Genomic DNA, 18,138 nt, shown 5'->3' with positions numbered 1-18,138 from the left:
GAGGCGTGCCCCAGCGGCGGGTGCGATTGGCCACCTGAGCAGGCCTCCACCGGACCCCTCGCCCCGGGCGGGGGCCGCACGTGCCAGCGAACCCCAGCCCACCTGTCGTTCTTCCCTCCTGTCCGAAAACGCTGGTCCCCGGGCAGGGCTGAGGCGCCGGGATCACGTGGCTTGTGGCAGCTTCTCAGGCTGAAGCGCGGAAAGACCCAGGAAGACCCCCCAGGTGGGACACTTGTGCACCTGCCAGGGGCCCTCAGACAGCCTGGTCACCTGGTCGCCCTGCTGCCCGAGGGGCAGGCTCTGAGCTCCCTGCGGACAGAGGACAGAAAGCCGCCGCGGAGCACGTGGGGCCGGAGAGCTGAGAAGCCAGCAGCCCCTGCCCGGGTGTCCCGCTGGCCACCGGAGGCCTTGGGACAGAGAGGAGGTGGGGACAGGCTCCCCCAGGGGAAGGGCCCGTGAAGAGGGAGGCAGAGACCGGAGGAGGGCCGGGGTGGCTGAGAGAAGAGCCGGGACTGGTGCTCCCCCAGAGCCCCCCGAAGAGCCGGCGCTGCCGACACCTTGATCTTGGACTTCCAGCCCCAGGCAGAAGTGGGAGAGAACAAGTTTCGTGTCAAGCCCCGGGCCTGTGTTAAGTGCTTACAGCAGCCCCTGCAAACCAGCACAGGGCACCCCGTGGAAGGCTCACGGGCCCCTCCGGCGGCGCCCAGCTCTCGCCCCAGCGCGGAGCATTCCGGACAGTCCCCAGAAGCCACGGCACATCACTTCGAGAGCCCCGGGGCTCACACCCCTCCAAGAGAGCCCTGGAGGAAAGCATGTGCCCGAAGAGGTAAAGGACATCATTACGTCAGAAAGGAACTTGGGACTGGCGTGCGTTTTTGCAACTTTATTTCCAGACTTATTTTCTAATTGTGTCTTTTCAATGTCTCTCACTGCAAGGAAGGACAGTGGACAGCCAGCTGCCTTCCAGACACGAGACCGTGCCTCGGCACCATGGCCCAGCACAGCTCCTGTGAAGGGCGGGCGCCTGGGGGTGCCTGGGCCCCTCCACGGGGCGTGCAGCTTGCTGGACTCCTATTTCAGAGTGCCTGAGCAGAGGTAGTGGGTCAGGCCCCCACACTGACCCGCGAGGTAGGTGTCATTGGCCCTGTTACAGGCGGGAAACCAAGGCCGCGCCGTGACCTGGCCGCGACGAGGCTGGCTAGTGCAGAGCCAGGCCCCGACTCCAGGCCTCGTGGTGGCGTGCTCTACCCGAACTCCATCTGCACCTTGCTGCGGGGATGGAGGCCCGGACGTCACCTGCTCACTCCTGACCCCCCTGTTGCGAGCCCTCGGCGGCTTCTCCCCTGACAGTGAAGCCAGGAAGCCTTGATGCGCAGGAATTCTGTCTATTCTCCGAGGCTCTTTGGCGGCCGTGTCACCCTTCCTGGGGTGTCCGCTAGTTCCGGCCTGGGCACCCTCCAGAAGATATGTCGGCCGCCCTGCTGGAAGCTCCGCTGTGGGGTCCACAGCAGCCTGCGACCTCAGACCTGCTCGGCACGGAGCAGCCCAGGGCCTTCAGGGCTGGGCTGCTACCCCCACCTCTCTGGCCTTGGCTGTCCTGCCGTGACCGGGCACTGCGCGAAGGTCCCAGTTTGCACGGGCACTTTGAGGCAGAACACAAAAGTCCCATGTTGTACAATCACGGTCATCCAAGCAATGCTTGTAGAGAAGCGCGGAAGATAAAGTCATCACGGTGGATACTGACCAGGCACCTACTCGGTGCGTGGCCCGGGCCAGCTGCCGGCAGCACCAGGCAGGCACGAGGCCTCTGCCAAGGCCCTGCTGTTTGCTAATAGCCGGGTGAGCCAACCAGCTCGAGTGCAGAGGAAGAGGCCGTCCTGCCTGCCATGCGCTGCCAGGGCACCCCGCGGCCTGGAGCATCGCCCTTCCCCTGGGCATGCTGCCACCTTCTGTGTGGGGCCCAGTGGGACCGCCCAGGGGCGCCGGGACCCTGAGGGGCAGGGGGTTACGGAGGGCATGGCTCCAGGAATGAGAGATTGGCAGCATGCTTTCCAGAGGGACCCTGGCTAGCAAGCTCTCAGTGGATGGGGAAGCCACACCCCTGGCCCCTGGGCTCCCATGATGGCCACCCTGCCCTGCAGGACACTGGGCTCAGCGGGACTCTTCACCCAGCCTCTCCAGAGTGTCCAGTGAGCCCCCCAGGGCCAGCTCCGACTCTGATGGGTGGACAGTCCTGGGGAACGTGGAGTCGTTTGTGAGCGACGTGGGCAGTGGCACCTCCTCTGAGTCCCTCGAACATGTGAGCTTGGTGACTTCTGCTTTTGCGGAGCACTTTTTCCATTCCTTGTGGATTCTGGACACTTCTTGCCGTGAATGGTCCGTGGCCAGCACGTAGATGATGGGGTCGGCCACGCTGTTCACCGTGGACAGGCACAGGAACACCGCGGAGAGCTTGCACAGGCTGGCTTCGAAGGCGCGCATGACGCCCGGGTCTCCCTTGTAGTAGGAATAGGCCACGGCTTTAGTGAGGAGCACCAGGTGGTAGGGGGCGAAGCAGACCAGGAAGATGGTCACGACCGCTATGGCCGAGTGCTTCACCTTGGCCTTCTGGGCGTCGCTCAGGCCCGTGCTCAGCTTGATGCTCCTGAAGATGCGCTGGTTGGTGAACGCGATGACGAGCAGGGGGATGGCGAACCCCACAGTGAAGCGCAGGTAATAATACCCAGCGATCTTGGTGTCCATCGAGGCCTCGAAGCACGTCTCCTTCTCTTCCATTTTAAACACTGGGCAGTGAGCGAGCCCGACAACAGCAAAGACGGACACGGAGATGAGGACGGCGGTCCACTGGTGGCGGCGGCCGCGGCTCTCCAGGGCATACACCACCGCCATGAAGCGGTCGCAGGAAATGCAGCACAGGAAGAGGATGCTCACATACAAGTTGCAGAAGAAGATGTAGCCGGTCACCCTGCAGGCCCAGATGCCCAGGGTCCAGTAGTGCTGGTTCTGGATGTAGATGGCCCAGAGGGGCAGGGTGCTGATATAGAGCAGCTCGCAGAGCGCCAGGCAGAACAGGTAGACGGCCAGCACGTTGCCCTGGAGCACCTGCAGCAGCGTGAGCCAGGCCGTCAGGCAGTTGGCCGGCAGCCCCAGCACGAACACCATGCTGTACACCACCACCAGGAACACTCTGCTCTCCTCGAAGGACCCGTTACAGTTCGAGGTGACCACGTCAGGGAGCACGGTCACTGGCACAGGGCTGGCGTTTCCTGTGGGACAGACAAGTGTGAGGACAGGCATCCCCGGGAACCACCTGGGAGAGACTTTATGGTGCTAAGAAAGGGTAAGATTCAGGCTAACTCCAGACTAGACACACCAGGTGCTTACACATTTCCAAGTGGGTTCCTTAAAATCACTCTCCGATCTCTGGTCTCCAACCTGACGGCACTGTGGACAGAATACACGGGCTGGTGCAGTACCCACTCCTTGGGACAGGAGGTAAGGCCGCAGAGGGAATTAAGCTTGCTAAATGGCTGACAGAGCAACAGGGAGACTATCACACATGACCCGGGGGCCCGATGTAAGCACGGGGTCCTTGCTTGCCGAAGAAGGAAGACAGGAGAGGGGTGTGGAGGGTTGTGACAATTCCGGCAGCCACTGGCGACTCTGACGAGGGAGGAAGGGGCCGCGAGTCCTGGGAAGCAGGCGGCTTCCGGAGCCCGAACAGGCGAGGGAACGGATCCTCCCCTAGCGCCTCCAGAAGGAATGCAGCTCGCACCGCCCGTCTTGGCCCACCTCCCACGGCTCACCCCCAGGACAATGACGATAGTAAGTGTGCACTTTTAAGCCTCTAAGTTTGTAGGAATTTGAAGCAGGAAGGAGGTCAAATTTCTAATAACGCTTTTAGTAGAAAGTCTTTTATTGCTTGAGATAAAAATAGCAGCTCTCTTCTACCTCCAAGCCATCTGCATCCCCACGTTTTAGATGTGACACTTAGGAGAAGCTTACGGCTGGATTCAAAAACCGGACACTCTGAGCTCCGTTACTGCGTGCGGTCCGTTTACATTGATACGGTTTTGTTTCCCCCTCATTTTGTGCTCTTCCGGCTGCCCTCTCTATTCCCCTTCCGCCTTCTGTGATGGGTTGAACTGTGTTCCCCGCCCCCGGAAAAATACTTGGTGAAGACCTGCCCCCAGCAGCTCAGAGCATGGCTGGAGGTGGTCAGGTTACAGGGAGGTCATTTGGGAGGGCCCTAACCCCCGGGGACATTCGAGCACAGGGACGCATGCGGGAAGGACCATGTGCGTGGGACACGGAGGAGGCGGCCATCCACAAGCCCAGGAGGGCGGCTGGAACACGTTCTCTCTTCCGCACCAGCAAGCACACACCCCTTCTGGATTTGTTCGGTTCTTGAATGCTGTTTCCCCCGCTCTATGGGCTTGGAAATCATCATTAGGTCTATTTGTAGTCTTGCAGGGACTACCCTGGAAAGGGAACGTGCAGGTTTGTAGCATCTGGAGCTCGTCGGAGCCTGCAGCCTCCTGAACGTGCGGGAGCCTCAGGCACTGTCCATCCAGCGCCCCGACTGGCCCGTGTGCCACTCTGGCCTAGTGTGGCAGCTCATGTGTTTGCATCCTCACGCGTGGGCATGGTTGTCCGCTGTGTGCAGGACGAGCCACGTGGGAGCCGGGCTCCCACCGGCTCCCCTCCCTTAGTCTCTGGCCTCAGGACCTCCTCCGCCCGCGGAGAACCGGAGCCTGCAGGACGCCCTCTTCATGCGGTTCCAGCAGGTGGTCTCCCGGGGGTCCTGGCCTCTCAAGCCGTGAAGAGCTGTCACCCGTTGGTCTGACTTTGAACCTTCTGCATCCGAGAGCGTATAAACGCCACCGTTGCTCTGCTCTGTTTGTCCGCCACACGAGGCTCCTGGTCCCGCCCGTCGGAGCCCGTGGCCTCCGCCCCGTCCTCGATCTGCAGTGCCAGCCGACGTCCCACGACAGCATGCACGTCTCTCCGTCTGCGTCTGTCTAAGCTGTGCCTTTTTAGAAGTCAGTGATACACTTTCGTCACCCGAGCTCGGGGGGCCAGAGGGCGGGGGTCCTGGGATTCACTCCAGAGCTGCTTTCCCGGCAGCTCTCACGCTGGGGCTGTCCTCTGGGGTCCCGTAGGCAGGTGTCCCCTTGCAGACCCCACGCCCACCCCACATGAGAGCCCAGGGCTTCCCTGCCGTCCCCATCAGTTGGGAAGAGAACAGCAGTGAATCAGCACGGGAACGGAAAACAGGCTCTGGGGCATCACGTCGGTGAGCGTCCCCGTGCTGATTCTCCCTGAGAGTTACCGTGCGTGCCACGTGGAGTCCAAGGCCCAGAGATGTTCAGGGCTCTGGAGTCCCGGGGACCCAAGGGGCCCCGTCAGTGCACAGCCTCGGTCACCCAGCCAGCCCAGTGCCTGCGGAGAAGACAAGCTTTCACGGAGCTCTGCCGACAGGTGACCCAGGCTTCAAGGGACTTCCTAGCGGGAACGTGTTGAGGCGGGCTGATGGACCACAGTGTGCCAAATGGGTGACCCAGGGGAGTGCGCCCTGACGTGTCCCATCCACGCCCGGACACAAAGACTCCTCCAGGCCCCACTCCAGTGCCCATTCGTCAGGGAGGACCCTGGAGGAAGGTGTGACCTGACGCCCGCCTGCCCATCACCACCCCGTCCAACAGCAAGGAGGCCCGACCCCACGCTCGTGCTGCCAGAGCCCGAGGCCGGTCCTCACCTGCCCTCCCTCCCGAGTGCTCCTGAGGGGCAGGGGACATGTGGGTGGATGAGTCACGAAGACAGAGTGCTGTGCTGGGAGGGGCGACCCCAGCAGTAAGGTTCAGGGACACAGCCGTGCCTCACGCATTGTCTGGGGACCCGCCGTGGGGAAGGAAGCCGCCGCATCCCAGGCACCGCCCGCTCCTGCCCGGCCTGCTCTCCTGGGCCCCCTCTGAGCCCCGACCTGCACCCAGAGCCTCCCTGGAGCCTCTCCTCCCTCCCGCCCTCCCCTGAGACCCGTCACGGGATGAGCGTCTGTGGCCTTCGAGATGACGCGTGCTTCCCAAAGCCTGTGCCCCTGGGCTCTGCCTTTCCGTTCCTCCGGAGACGCCGCGCCATCCTAGCCCTGGGCCCCACCTCTCCTCCCCCGTGCGCTCATGCTCCCGAGGTGAACAGGCACCCGAGGTCAGCAGGGAGCGTGGACAGCCGCCAGCCCAACGCCAACGCAGGCCGATCGCTCCTCTGGCCACGGCGGCCCCTCCCGGGTCTGGCTGGGCCTCGGTGACGGCACGGAAGGGAGCTGCCGCTTCTCGAGCCCCTGAGTCACGACGCCGCGGCCTCCCCGCATGGACGTCCACTCGGTTAGGAAAGCAGCACATCCCAAATGCTGACCTCGCCGCGGGCGTCCGGCCAGGGCTCCTGCAGGCCGCGCACGCGCCTCGCTGGGTCTCGGCAGCCTGGCCAGGCAGGGCCGCTGTCGCGGAATGCAGGCCGCCGGCGGCACCTGGCTTATTTTCCTGCTGGGGCTTCATGGTCAGGCCTCCGACAGTGCATCCCTGAGCGACAGGGTCTGTCAGCCTCACGGCCGGACCCTGACGCCCGGTCATTCCACTCACGCGTCTCCCCCAGCGCTCTGATTCTGGTAGAATGCATGTAACAGAAAAGTTACCGTCTTTGCATTTTTACGTGGGCAGCTCAGGGCCGTTGGTGACATGCCCGTTGCCGTGCAGCCACCGCCGCTGCCCCTCCACAGGACGCTTGTCGTCTTGTGAGACCCACACCCCGTCCCCATGACACTGGAGCTCCGCTCAGCTGCCCGGGGCCTGCCCCCCGCGTTCTGGAGGTCCCCACGGGGGTGTTCTTGTGCCTGGCTTCTCTCCCGTGTCCTCGAGGGCCACCCACGTCCCAGCCGGCGGCACACGGGTCACAGTCCCGTGTGCTGGAGCCATCCGAACTTGTGTCCTTTGGCAGAGGGATGCCCGGCTCGTCCCCATGTCCATCTGTGGCTTGTCCCCACATCTGTCTGTAGAGGGGCGCCCGGCTTGTCCCTACATCCGTCTGTGGAGGGACACCTGGCTCGTTCCCACATCTGTCCGTGAGTCCTGCTGCCCGGGACATGGGCGTGGAGCTTCTCCTCAACACCCTGTTTTCACTTCTTTTGGGTAGATACCCAGAAGTGGAGTTGCTGTATCATAGGGAAGTTCTATGTCCGGCTTTTTGAGGAACAGCCCAGCGGCTTTGCACCCGGCCGCACTGCTTTCGCTCCCACCAACAGTGCACGGGGTTCCAGTTCCTCCACAGCCTCGCCGACACTTGGCTGCTGGATTTTTAAGATTCGTCAGCGTGATGGGGCGGGACGGCCGTGTGGCTGACCCCCCGGGCGCCCCCTTCCGAAGGCCTTGGACAGGTGCTGTCATCCCCACGTGGAGGCGAGGGGCTGGCGCTCAGGGGCGTGAGTGCGGCCAGGCCCAGTTGTGGGTTCTCGCCCAAGACTGGGGCAGCAGCGGTGGGTGGAGGGAGCACAGGGAGTACGTGGCCGCCGCGGTTCTCAGGCAGGAGGGGGAGGGTGCCCTGTCTTTGCTGGGGCTCCCCTGCAGGTCCACACGGGGGACCCTGACCTCCGGGGAAAAGAGCTCCCTGGTTGGGGCGGATGAAGCCCCGGGAGACGGGGTGAGAGGCTCCCGTGGGGCATCTGAGACAGCTCTGGGGCTCCGCGCTGCCCCAGAAACGGGAAGGGTGGGGGGCCCTGGTGCCCCCTCAGTCCTGTTCCTGCTCTTTCCTAGCACTTCAAAACAATAAAGAAACAGATGCCCCCCGATGTCTTGACGGAGAGCCTCCACCTTCACTGTTTATGGCTTAGTTTTTATTTCGGTAAATCTATTTTTGCATGCTAAGTTTTGAACTAAGTATCCCCGTTTGAGGCAAAGCGCATTGTACAAAAATTCTTACAGGCTCCCTCCTAAATGTTTAAAGTCAAAGGAGACGTGAAGGGAAGGCGTCTCACCTGGCATATAGGAGGGTTCCAATATCATGGTGGCTCTGAAAGGCTGTCTAGTACTCGTCACACATTCTGTCGATCCTATTGAGAAGTTTGCTCTGAGAGTTTAAAATGACCTGGAGAAAGAGGAAGGTGAAATGACTTTGGGGAAATCAGATTAAATCACAAATGAAGCCATTCAACAGATGCTTAGTGAGCATTTACTTTGTGCCAAATCTTGTATTTATCTTATGGGATACAACAGCAGCTCCTTAATATATAAAGAACATCTACAAATCAATAAAAATAAGAAGTTTCAAAGCCAATAAGCAGATAATTCACAAAAGAAATAAAAACAGCTCCTAAAAATTAAAAAAAAAATGTTCAACTCCATTTATAATCAAAGAAATGTGAACATAAACATCACAATGATAGTCTTTTTTTGCCTATGACGTTGGCAAAAATAAAGAACTTTGATTCTCAGTGTTGGCAGAAGTGTGAGGAAGTGGGTGCCCTTTCCTGTGTTGATAGGAGCATCAACAGGCACAAATGTGTTGGAGAACATTTTGCAACATGCATCCCAAATCCTCAACGTGCTTAACTTTCGATCATGTAAAATCCTTTCTAGGAATTTTTCCTGGTGAAATAATGAGCCAGGATGTGGAGTGCATGCGACCTGGAAGCACGTCACAGCACATCGCCCCGTGTGGACAGGACCAGGACCCCCAGGCAGCGCCCACGACGCCTACAGAGCACGGAGTGTGGGCCGGTCTGAAGGCACAGCGGGTCCTGGCAGGTGAGGGGCACCGTCCAGGGTGCCTGCTTCCTCGCCTAGGCAGAGGCGCCTCGGAAACAGCCTCTGTCCTCATCAGCCAGAGTGTCCGGCGGGAGGCGAGCGCTCTAAACCCATCCTCTGACCGCGCGGACGGCACAGCAGAGGCCGGGGGCCCGCTGGCTCCCGCCCTGTGAGGCAGGGCAGAGGCTGGGCCCAGAGGGGCTCCTGCGCTGGCTCCCACCCCACCCCAGGCTGCCTCCTCAGGGGAGACGCCCATGGGGAGCCAGCGGCTGCACCCTAAGAGTAGATTAGCCACCCAGCCGCCCTGTCACTGTTTCTCCGTTGACTAGGGTGGCCGGGATGTGTGCCTGAAGCTACAGAAAGCTGGTTGACTTAGCAAGGACTTTCAAGGCCTACCTGGAAAATCCAGACAAAGGGGACTCTAGAAACAGTAGAAGGTATTAACCTTCTGAGGCTGATGTTCCCGGATAGGCCGGGAGGCGCGGGCCTGGAGGGTCACTGGGCCTTGCCCGTCCCACCCCAGGTCTCAGATCTGCTCCCCCCGCCCCCAGCCCCCGACAACCTACGCTGGGAAGCGGGGCCGCCCCTGGGCATTCTCTGCCTGAGGTCTGTGGCCTGGCCCAGGAGGACCACGTGCAGGAGTCTGCCCCTTAAAGAGAGGGGCCAAGCTGCTCCCGGCGGTCACACAGCAGAGCCTGCGCGGGGCACACCCCAGAACAGAGACCCAGCCGGCTGGGGGGGACTGAGCAGGGTCCCCAAGGGAGGAGTGGCTGGGAGGCCAGGCGACCTGTGAGGCATCCAGGTGCTTCTGAGCCCCGGGAGCATGGGTGGGACGGACACGCCAACCTCGCCCCAGGCCAGATTTCCTTCCTCAGAACGGTGAGCTGCCTGAGGCAGGGGCTCGGGGAGGTCTGCAGCGTTCTGGAAGCTGGGGTGCTGAGCGCCCCACCCTGGGGCCTGCACTGCTCGCTCTTCCCTGAAGCAGACAGGAGCAGAGAGGGGGTGGTATCTCTGGAAGCCGCTTCTGCAAATATCAGAGGAAGTGGTGGCCCAACTGAAAATGCGCTCTCCTCCCAAGTGCGGCCTGCCGGCAGAAGGGCCCTCTCCCAGGGCTGCCCCTGAGGCCCAGGGACCTGCACTCTGAGGGCACAGACAGGTCAGGGCTGAGTGGGGCTCCTGGGGGGCCTGGGGGGCCCTGCTCATGTGGTCCGTGTAATGCCAGGTGCTGATGTCCAGGTCTGGGGCCAGCCCGGCTGGACAGAAGGGCCAGGGCCAGGGAGGGACCTCCCTGGAAGAGCCCCAGGGCCAGCACCAGGCCCAGGCGGAACAGCTGGGCGCTGGGGTGGCCCGAGAGAGCAGGTCCTAGCCCCCCAGGGCGTTCTGACATCGAGCACCGTGGTCTTGCCACTGTTGGCCAGCGCTCTCGCCGCTCGCCTCTCGTTCCTCAGAGCCTGTCCTGTTCCCTGCCTGATGGATACGTAGCTTCCGACCTCAGCCCACGGGCCTCCCAGGGTCTTCCTGTCTCCCCTGCTCACCACCCCTACTGCCCCTACTTTCTCCTACTTTTCTGTGCCCCCCCACCCTTCCAGGTGAGCAGGCCCCAGAGCGGGCCAGGGCCTCACCCCCGCCAACCTCAGTGGGCCCTCGCATCATCCTGGCGCCCAGGACGTGGGGCAGCCAGGCCCGGATGTAGAGCCTGGGTGCTGACCGCAGCGCCCAGCACGGCCAGGGTCTTCCCTGGGCCGGGGCGGGTGGGTCCTCCCGCAGGGCCGGGTGGTGTGTGGGGGGACAAGGGCTGTGGGGGTGGCTCTCTGCACTCCTCCACACCAGCAGGCCATCTTGGGGACCCACAGAGGCAGGTCTCCGCAGCGGGGCAGGGGCAGTGACAGACCCTGCGGGATGGACCGACTCAGTGGCTGGCTGCTCCCAGCCCCGGGGCGCAGGGGAGGGGAGAGCCAGCCCCACCTGCAATGCCAGCCTGGGCCTGAACCTCGGGGGCCTCTGTGCTTGGCCTGTGCTCTGGGGAAGCCACGGTAGCCACAGAGCTACGGGGTGGGTGGGCCGGGTCAGCCCGAAGCCTCTTTCCCCCTGCCCCTGGTCCCCTGCCAGCCTTGGGCACGACGTCCCAGGGGCCCGCGAGCCCTGCGTCCTCCTGGCCAGACCCGGCCTCTCTGCCTCCAGCTGCACCAGGTGCCCTTCTGGCCCTTCTCATCTCGCGGCTCACAGCGCGCCTCCCCCAGCGAGCCCGCGAGCCCGTGGCCCACTCACAATGCTGCTAAGCCGGCCCACTCTCCCAGGGCAGGAGCCCTGCATTCGCCGGCACTGTCCCCGGCGTTCGGCGTCCTGGGTTTGCCGCGTGTCCCTCAAGTCTTTGAAAATACATTCTTGAACTCGTATTATGTAACTTTTCAAGCAGAACCAGAAGCACAGCCACAGGATGCACACGATTTTCACCCTGCCCTGGCTCACTTGGCATTTGTACGAGTGGTTGCCCCATCCTGACGCGTTGTTGAATCCCCCAGGGCCGGGATCGGCCGTACCATGGCTGGACATTCCAGGTTCTCCCAAGTTCCCCACATCCTCACGCCCAATCCTTGACTTCATTTCTTTTTCTTTTTTCTTTTTTAAAAGATTTTATTTATTTGACAGAGACCGACAGAGCACGAGCAGGGGGAGCGGCAGACGGAGTGGGAGAAGCAGACCCCCAGCTGAGCAGGGAGCCCGATGCGGGGCTCGATCCCAGGATCCTGGGATCATGACCTGAGCTGAAGGCAGACACTTCACTGATGAGCCCCCCGGCGCCCCCTTGACTCCATGTCTGTGTTCGTGTTTGGGGTAAACTCTGGGGAGGGAGTTCCTGAGCTGTCGGCCCCCATGGCATATCTCCCACGTGGGCTTCCCATGCTTTTTTCTTTCCATTTTGATAGATTTTTTTTTTGTTTAAGAAATCTCTAGGCCCAGCATGGGGCTTGAACTCAGGACCCTGAGATGGAGAGCCATGTGCTCTACCCATTGAGCCAGCCAGGCGCCCACAATAGATTTTTAAATGCACGGTTTAAAATCTCATTTGCATTTCTTTGATTGCTAATGAGGCTGACATCCCCCACTGTGTCCATCCTTTTTTGTCCTGTCCCCCTCTGCCCCAGGTGACTCTGCGTCCACCCTCTGCCTGGCAGGTCCCCTAAAACATCATCTCGTCACCCTTCCGAGCACAAACACACCTGAAAGAACAGTGCAGCCTGACTCCCCATCCTTGGTAGCCTGCCCACCCTTCTCGACAGGGGAACACCCCACGGCCCATGCTCATCACCAGACAGCATCCTGAGAGGCCTGCCAGCCGCCCAGCCCCAGAACCATGCCCTGCGACCAGGGGACCGTCCCCCCGGCAGACATCTCGCTGTCCCCCCCGTCCCTCCTCTTGGCCATGTGCCCCTCAGCCCAGGCAGTCCCTGGAGGCAAGGGAGCCAGGCCCTTTATATCTCACCCACCAAGCACCCCGAGATTCAGCCACAATGCCACCGCACCCGGAAGGTTCCACCTCTCCACCCTGGAGAGTTTCTAGGGGCGAAGCTGCCCCTGAGCTCCGACTCTCTGGCCCCCGTGGACCGGCATGGACCGGCAGCCGTGGTGAGAGCTTCACAGAAGGAAACCTCAGGGTAGGCAGAGACTTTTGGGTACGGACAGAAGCTGCCACCCCTGTCACCCCCACACCCTTCTGCCCCCCAGCACGTGGGGCCTGTGACTTACTTAGGGAGGCAAACCTCACACTCACGCTCTGTAGGCCCAGCTGAGTGCTTTCAAGAAGTAGCAGGGTCCAAGTGTTTCCTTTAGAGCTCCCCTTACTGGGGCGCCTGGAGGCTCAGTCGTCAAGCCTCTGCCTTCGGCTCAGGTCATGATCCCAGGGTCCTGGGATTGAGCCCCACGTCCAGCTCCCGGCTCCACGGGAAGCCTGCTTCTCTCTTTGCCCCTCCCCCTGCTTGTGTTCCCTCTCTCGCTATGTCTCTGTCAAATAAATAAATAAAATCTTAAAAAAAAAAAAAAAAGAACTCCCCTTACCGTCAACGGCAGGCCCCGGGTTGACTAGCCCAGCTGAGGTGTCATCTGGCTGATGCCTTGGAACTTTCCTGGGGCAGATGCAAGAAACCACCCCAGACTCACTTCTCCTTATGTCTGTCCCAACACTCAGAGACAGGCTACACCATCTTCCCAGCTGGGGCCAGACAGACGGAACCAGCTCAATGAGCTGTGTGCCCAGCCTCCCCAGACAAGATAGGGCAAGGCACGGGGAGGGACCCTTGGAGAGGAACTCGGCTCCTGCCCTAGGGCCCCCATTCGTCCTCCCCCAGGCAGGCCTAGCCACGTCACGTGGGGCCCTCCCTCCCCACTTCCCGTCTAGGGGTGGGGTCCCACCAGCGGAAAGGGGCCAACACAGTCTGCCCTTGGCTCTGCCTCTGGACCCCTAGAGCTGATAGCAGCTGGGCCCAGGGGACTCTGCAGGTGAGTTTCTCTGGGAGGGGCCGCCTGGGTTCCCCAGGACACAGCATCCCTCGCCAAGGCACTGCCCAGCCCTGGCAGGCACGGCTGCTTGTCCCTCTCCCCGGCTTACAGGACCCCAGGCGAAAACATCTTGGATCCAAACATCCACCCCACTTTCCTTAGAAAATGCCCTGGGCTATAGGCAGCCCCCTGTCTTACCAACCACCCTCTGCCCAATGAGCTGCTTCTGGATTTGGGGGTGAGACGAAACCACATCTCCCACCACCAAGGCCTGACTCGGTCCTGGCGCTTTTAGCCCACGGGGGCAGGGCTGGGCCCACCAACACTCGGGGTGATCTGTGGCCAGCCCTGCAGGAGGGACAGTAAATGGTGGTGGACCCAGACAACGGCACCCAGGCACTTTCAGGGCTGGGAAACTCCCCAGGAAGGTGCACCCCCACTCTGCTCTTTCCCCAAGGCACATTCAGGTCTCAGCCCGCCCCAGGGCTGTGTGCAGGGTCTTTGTGGCTCTGGGCTGCTGTCCCGCTCAGCCCCACCCCGAACAGTGATCTCTCACGGGTGTGGGCGGCTGCCAAGTACCTAGAAAGCTGGGCATGGAGTATGTGTAGGTCTGAGCGTAGGGCTGACCTCAGCCTTCCAGAAACACCCGCCCGGGGTCTGGTCACTGCCCTCTCCGGGGCTCGGGCCCAGGACACCTCTTCCCAGATGGGCAGTAGCAGGCGGAGCTAAGACTCTGGGTGGGCCTGAGACCCACCCTCCCTTGGCAGCAGCCGCCAGAGGCCCAGGCATCCGTGGGAGGTAAGGCCTCTGCAGACACAGAGCCCACATCAGGCCAGCTAGGCCAGGGGTCTCCAGGGACGCTGGGTGTCCATACTCATGGCCCAGGCCCCCCTCCGGGACCTGCTCCCCTCTGGAGCCCTGCTCAGGGGTCCATGTTTTCTGTTGATGGATCCAGGTGTGAAGCATAGCTCCAACCCAGACCATTATCATCTCCGCACATGGTTGGTCGGTCAAGGATGACCACTGATTCAAGTTAGGTCAGCTGAATCCTCCGCCGGAGGCCCACCTCCACCCCCCGGGTTTGCACTGTCTCTTCCAGTGCATGAATTCCTGAGCTGCAAAGCAGGGAGGAAGGCTCCCAGGGAGGACGGGCCTGCAGAGAACCAGAGATGAGCTCACCCGGCCAAGGGGTCTGGGCCCTATTCCCGAGGGCTGGCCGTCTTCCAGGCAGGGGGGAGGGGGGCCTGCAGCCACCTGACAATACGCCTGGGGTTCATTTACCTCCTGACTTCTGCTGGGTGGGTGCCCACGAAACCTGGAAGGGCTCTTCATTTATCCTGACTAGGAGTGAAAATTATTCACCATTTCAAATAGGTCCTATGGATTTGAATTTCAGAAGGTACAAAGTGTGGGCGTTGACGGCCCTCTCCCACCTGCCCTGCTCCTGGCTCTCTCAAGGCATCTGCGTACCCGAACAAGGGTGTCCATTCTCTTCCCAATTTCTGAAGTCTTTATAATGAGAAGGAGGGAACGTAGAGCCCTCCGGTAGCCACTACCTAGATTCAACCAACGTGTAGATCTCAGACGGGCTTCATCTAGCAACAGCCTCAAAGAGGTCTCTCATCAACTGGAAGCCAACGACATGCCCCCGCCGGTGGTGACGCTCTCCACGGGCAGCTAAGGACTTAGAGTCTCTCTCTCTCTGAGTATCATCAAGGACTCACAGATTTGTGTTTTTGTTTTTGTTTTGTTTTGTTCTTTAAGATTTCATTTATTCATCTGAGAGAGATCCAGAGAGCAAGCACGAGTGGGAGGAGGGGCAGAGGGAGAAGCAGGCTTCCCGCGGAGCAGGGAGCCCGATGCGGGGCTCGATCCCAGGACCCTGGGATCATGACCTGAGCCGAAGGCAGACGCTCAACGACTGAGCCACCCAGGCGCCCCAGGATTTGCTTTAATGTGGTGAATTATACATAACAAAACATTTACAATTCCAACCACTTTGAAGTCTTTTAAGTGTACAGCTTGGCAGTATTAACTGCACTCCCCATGTGCAGCCGCCTCGAGCATCTCCAGACCCTGTCAGCTTCCCAAACGGAAGCCCTCTCCCCACGAAGCACAAGCCCCCCTTTCCCTGGCACACATCACTCTTCCACCCATGTCTACGAATCTGACCCCCCGGGGACCTCATACGTGTGGGTCATGCAGGCTTTGCCCTTCTGTGTCTGGCTGATCTCACTCAGCACAGGGTCCTCAAGGTCCAGCCATGTGGGGGCGGGGGTCAGAACGCCCTTCCTTCTGAAGGCGGAGTAATCGTCCATCCTGCGGATGGACCACATTTCCCTAATCCATGCTCATCAGTGGACCCCAGGCTACTGTCACCTGTTGGCTGCTGAGGAGCTGGGGGCACCAGGCTCCATGTCCTCAGTGTGTCTCAGTGAACCACAGTCATTAAGCTGTCCCAAAGTGGACCCATGACCCACACTGCCTCTGGCGGCTCAATTATATGGTTTGTCTCTTTGGATTTGTCCTCATGGTAACGTTACCCATCGGCTGCCACGTCTTCCTTCCCCGACTCCTCTCGGCATCTCCCCCCTCCCTGGAGCAGGGCTGAGTCAGGGGCTAGAGGAGAGAAAGGCAGGGGGCTGCTGGGATTTCCAGGGGCTCGGGGGTCCTCAGAAGAGGGCAGGAGTTTCCCAGGCACCAGCCCGGAAGGGGTTTTCGGGGCAGTTCCTAAGAGAGCCGCCCTGAGAGGGAAGAGGCTGGGGCAGGAACGGGGCTTTTGAGAGGGGACACCCCAAGAGCTCAGTGATTCTGAAAGGCTCTTTCTCAGCCCATGTTCCTCTGACCAGGGCACCTGCTGAGTGGGGACCGTGAGTCCTGGTTCAGCCCAGGACAGGCTGCCCCCATCGCCCCAGATAACCACGCTCCACACACAGGGGTTGTCTCTCGCGGGGCTGGCCTGGCAGCTTCCATAGCCTTGGGAAACTGGTGCCTTATCTCGTGGCCCAAGAGGCTACTTGATCGGCAGCCTTCACGTCTGTACCTCAGGTGTCGGGAAGGAAGAAAGTGGACGGTGGCGGCGCCCCTCCCCTTTGAGGAGACATCCCAGAATTCCCACCCAGACCCCTGGTCCTACGTCCTCGGGAATGCAGGGCTGGGACCATGCCTGGCTGCAGGGGAGGCTGGAAAATGTGATCTTTGCTGTGCCCGTCCATGCTGGGTGCTCTTCCTAAGCGAGAAGGGGCGTATGGGTTATGGGGCCACGTCGTGCCTCGGGCACACAGGGTCACCAGCTTTGCTTTGACCTGGCAAGGGCAGGTCCCAGGCAGGTGAGTGGGGTGCACACAGCCAGGCCCAGGGATGAAAGTGCCCCCAGATGAGGAAAGGGTCCAGAGAGGCTGGGGAGAGGGGGTCTGGGGGAGACCCCCCAAAGGGTTGATGGACGAGCGGAGGCCCCGCGGAAACCACAGGAAACCCCCTGCCTTCGGACCTCTGGAAGCAGGATCACTGTGGAGAACTGAAACCATCACACGTGACTCCTGGCCCACCGGCATCAGCGGGAGCAGCTACCTCTGTGTCCGCAACAGAAGTCCGTCCTTCAGGGGGGAGAGTGATGCTGAACACCCTTGCTGCTCACCCCAGAATCTCCAGGAAGAGCCATCAGCTCGTAAGCAGGAAGTGTCAAGTGACACCTTGGGTGATATTTTGGGGATGCACATCACCAATATCTACTGGGGGCACCCGAAGATCCCAGAGCCCTGCAGAGGGGGTCACAGCCACACCGGGTCCTGCTGGTGTGACAGGCCGCGGGCCCTGCCTGTCCATCCCTTTAGTCCGTGAGCCCCGCGGGCGGCAGGGTCCACACCCCATCTCCTTTGGTGCTTCTGAGCCCGCCGTCGCCTGAGTGGACGTCCCATCAGTGGAAGCCGCTCTCGGAAGATTATGCGTAGGCCCAGCATCCTGCCACTCAGAGCCACTGCTGGGTGGGCAGAGGAGGACGCCCAACCTCGGGGCGGGGGAGGCGCTTGGGACACAACAAGGGGCTCCTCGCGCACAGGAAACCCAGCAGCAGGGGGTGAGAAACAGAAGTCCGTCCTTCAGGGGGGAGAGTGATGCTGAACACCCTTGCTGCTCACCCCAGAATCTCCAGGAAGAGCCATCAGCTCGTAAGCAGGAAGTGTCAAGTGACACCTTGGGTGATATTTTGGGGATGCACATCACCAATATCTACTGGGGGCACCCGAAGATCCCAGAGCCCTGCAGAGGGGGTCACAGCCGGTGAGAAACAGAGCCGGTGAGAAACAGAACTATAAAGCTACAGAAGAAAGCAGGGGGCTTCGGGGCAGCGGGGGGACAGCGGGGGGCAGCGGGCTCTGGCGGGACAGACGGCGGGCTAACAGACCCGCTCGCTGCGTGAAAAGCCACAGACCCAGGAAGTTCATAGAAGACTGTCCTGGAGGACATCTCAGCTGCCCCGGACACAGAAGGACCTCCGAAATCTCCCAAAGCACCCAGGAGACCCCTTCTCCCCTGGCCACTTCAGGAAGCTCTGTCCAGGCGCCCAGCGGGAGGCAGGGAGCCACGGAGACTCAGGGTGGCACACCGCGTGGCCGGGCGGCCACTAGGCTCACGGAACACAGTGCCTCAGTGTGAGCCTTCTTTTCCGGCTCGTTCCCCCAGATCCTCCGTTGCCAAGGTCAGCAGCAGATCAGAAATGAAAACCTGGCCCTTCCTGCTGGATTCCTCCTGCCGCAGGGAGACCCCCGGCCACCCCCACCCTTGCAGCACGGCCAGGCCAGGGCCTCGCCTGGTGGTCCCCGACCAGGGCGACGCCTCCCCCAAGGGGGCA

The 18,138-nt window shown here is 61.2% G+C and overlaps 1 protein-coding gene and 1 long non-coding RNA gene across 2 annotated transcripts; one reads left to right on the top strand and one right to left on the bottom strand.

Moving 5' to 3' along the window:
* Positions 1-900: 900 nt before the first annotated feature.
* GPR132 (G protein-coupled receptor 132) lies at positions 901-13,017 on the bottom strand. The gene is made up of 3 exons (XM_034992643.1): positions 12,849-13,017; positions 8,024-8,133; positions 901-3,266 (listed from the first exon to the last, which is right to left on the bottom strand). The coding sequence occupies exons 2-3, from the start codon at positions 8,049-8,051 to the stop codon at positions 2,152-2,154; spliced, it is 1,143 nt and encodes a 380-aa protein (XP_034848534.1). The 5' UTR covers positions 8,052-8,133; positions 12,849-13,017; the 3' UTR covers positions 901-2,151.
* On the top strand, positions 3,814-11,463 carry LOC118002287. Its single transcript, XR_004677006.1, has 3 exons — positions 3,814-3,825; positions 8,625-8,792; positions 11,442-11,463. It is a non-coding gene; the product is annotated as an uncharacterized LOC118002287 (long non-coding RNA).
* Positions 13,018-18,138: the final 5,121 nt, after the last annotated feature.

The sequence above is a fragment of the Mirounga leonina genome, unplaced genomic scaffold (assembly GCF_011800145.1).
Source record: "Mirounga leonina isolate KUSES-001 unplaced genomic scaffold, KU_Mleo_1.0 Mir_82, whole genome shotgun sequence".
In the NCBI taxonomy this organism is placed as follows: Eukaryota; Metazoa; Chordata; class Mammalia; order Carnivora; family Phocidae; genus Mirounga; species Mirounga leonina.
The sequence above is the reverse complement of the archived record's forward strand: the minus strand, read 5'-3'. Positions and strand labels throughout refer to the sequence as shown.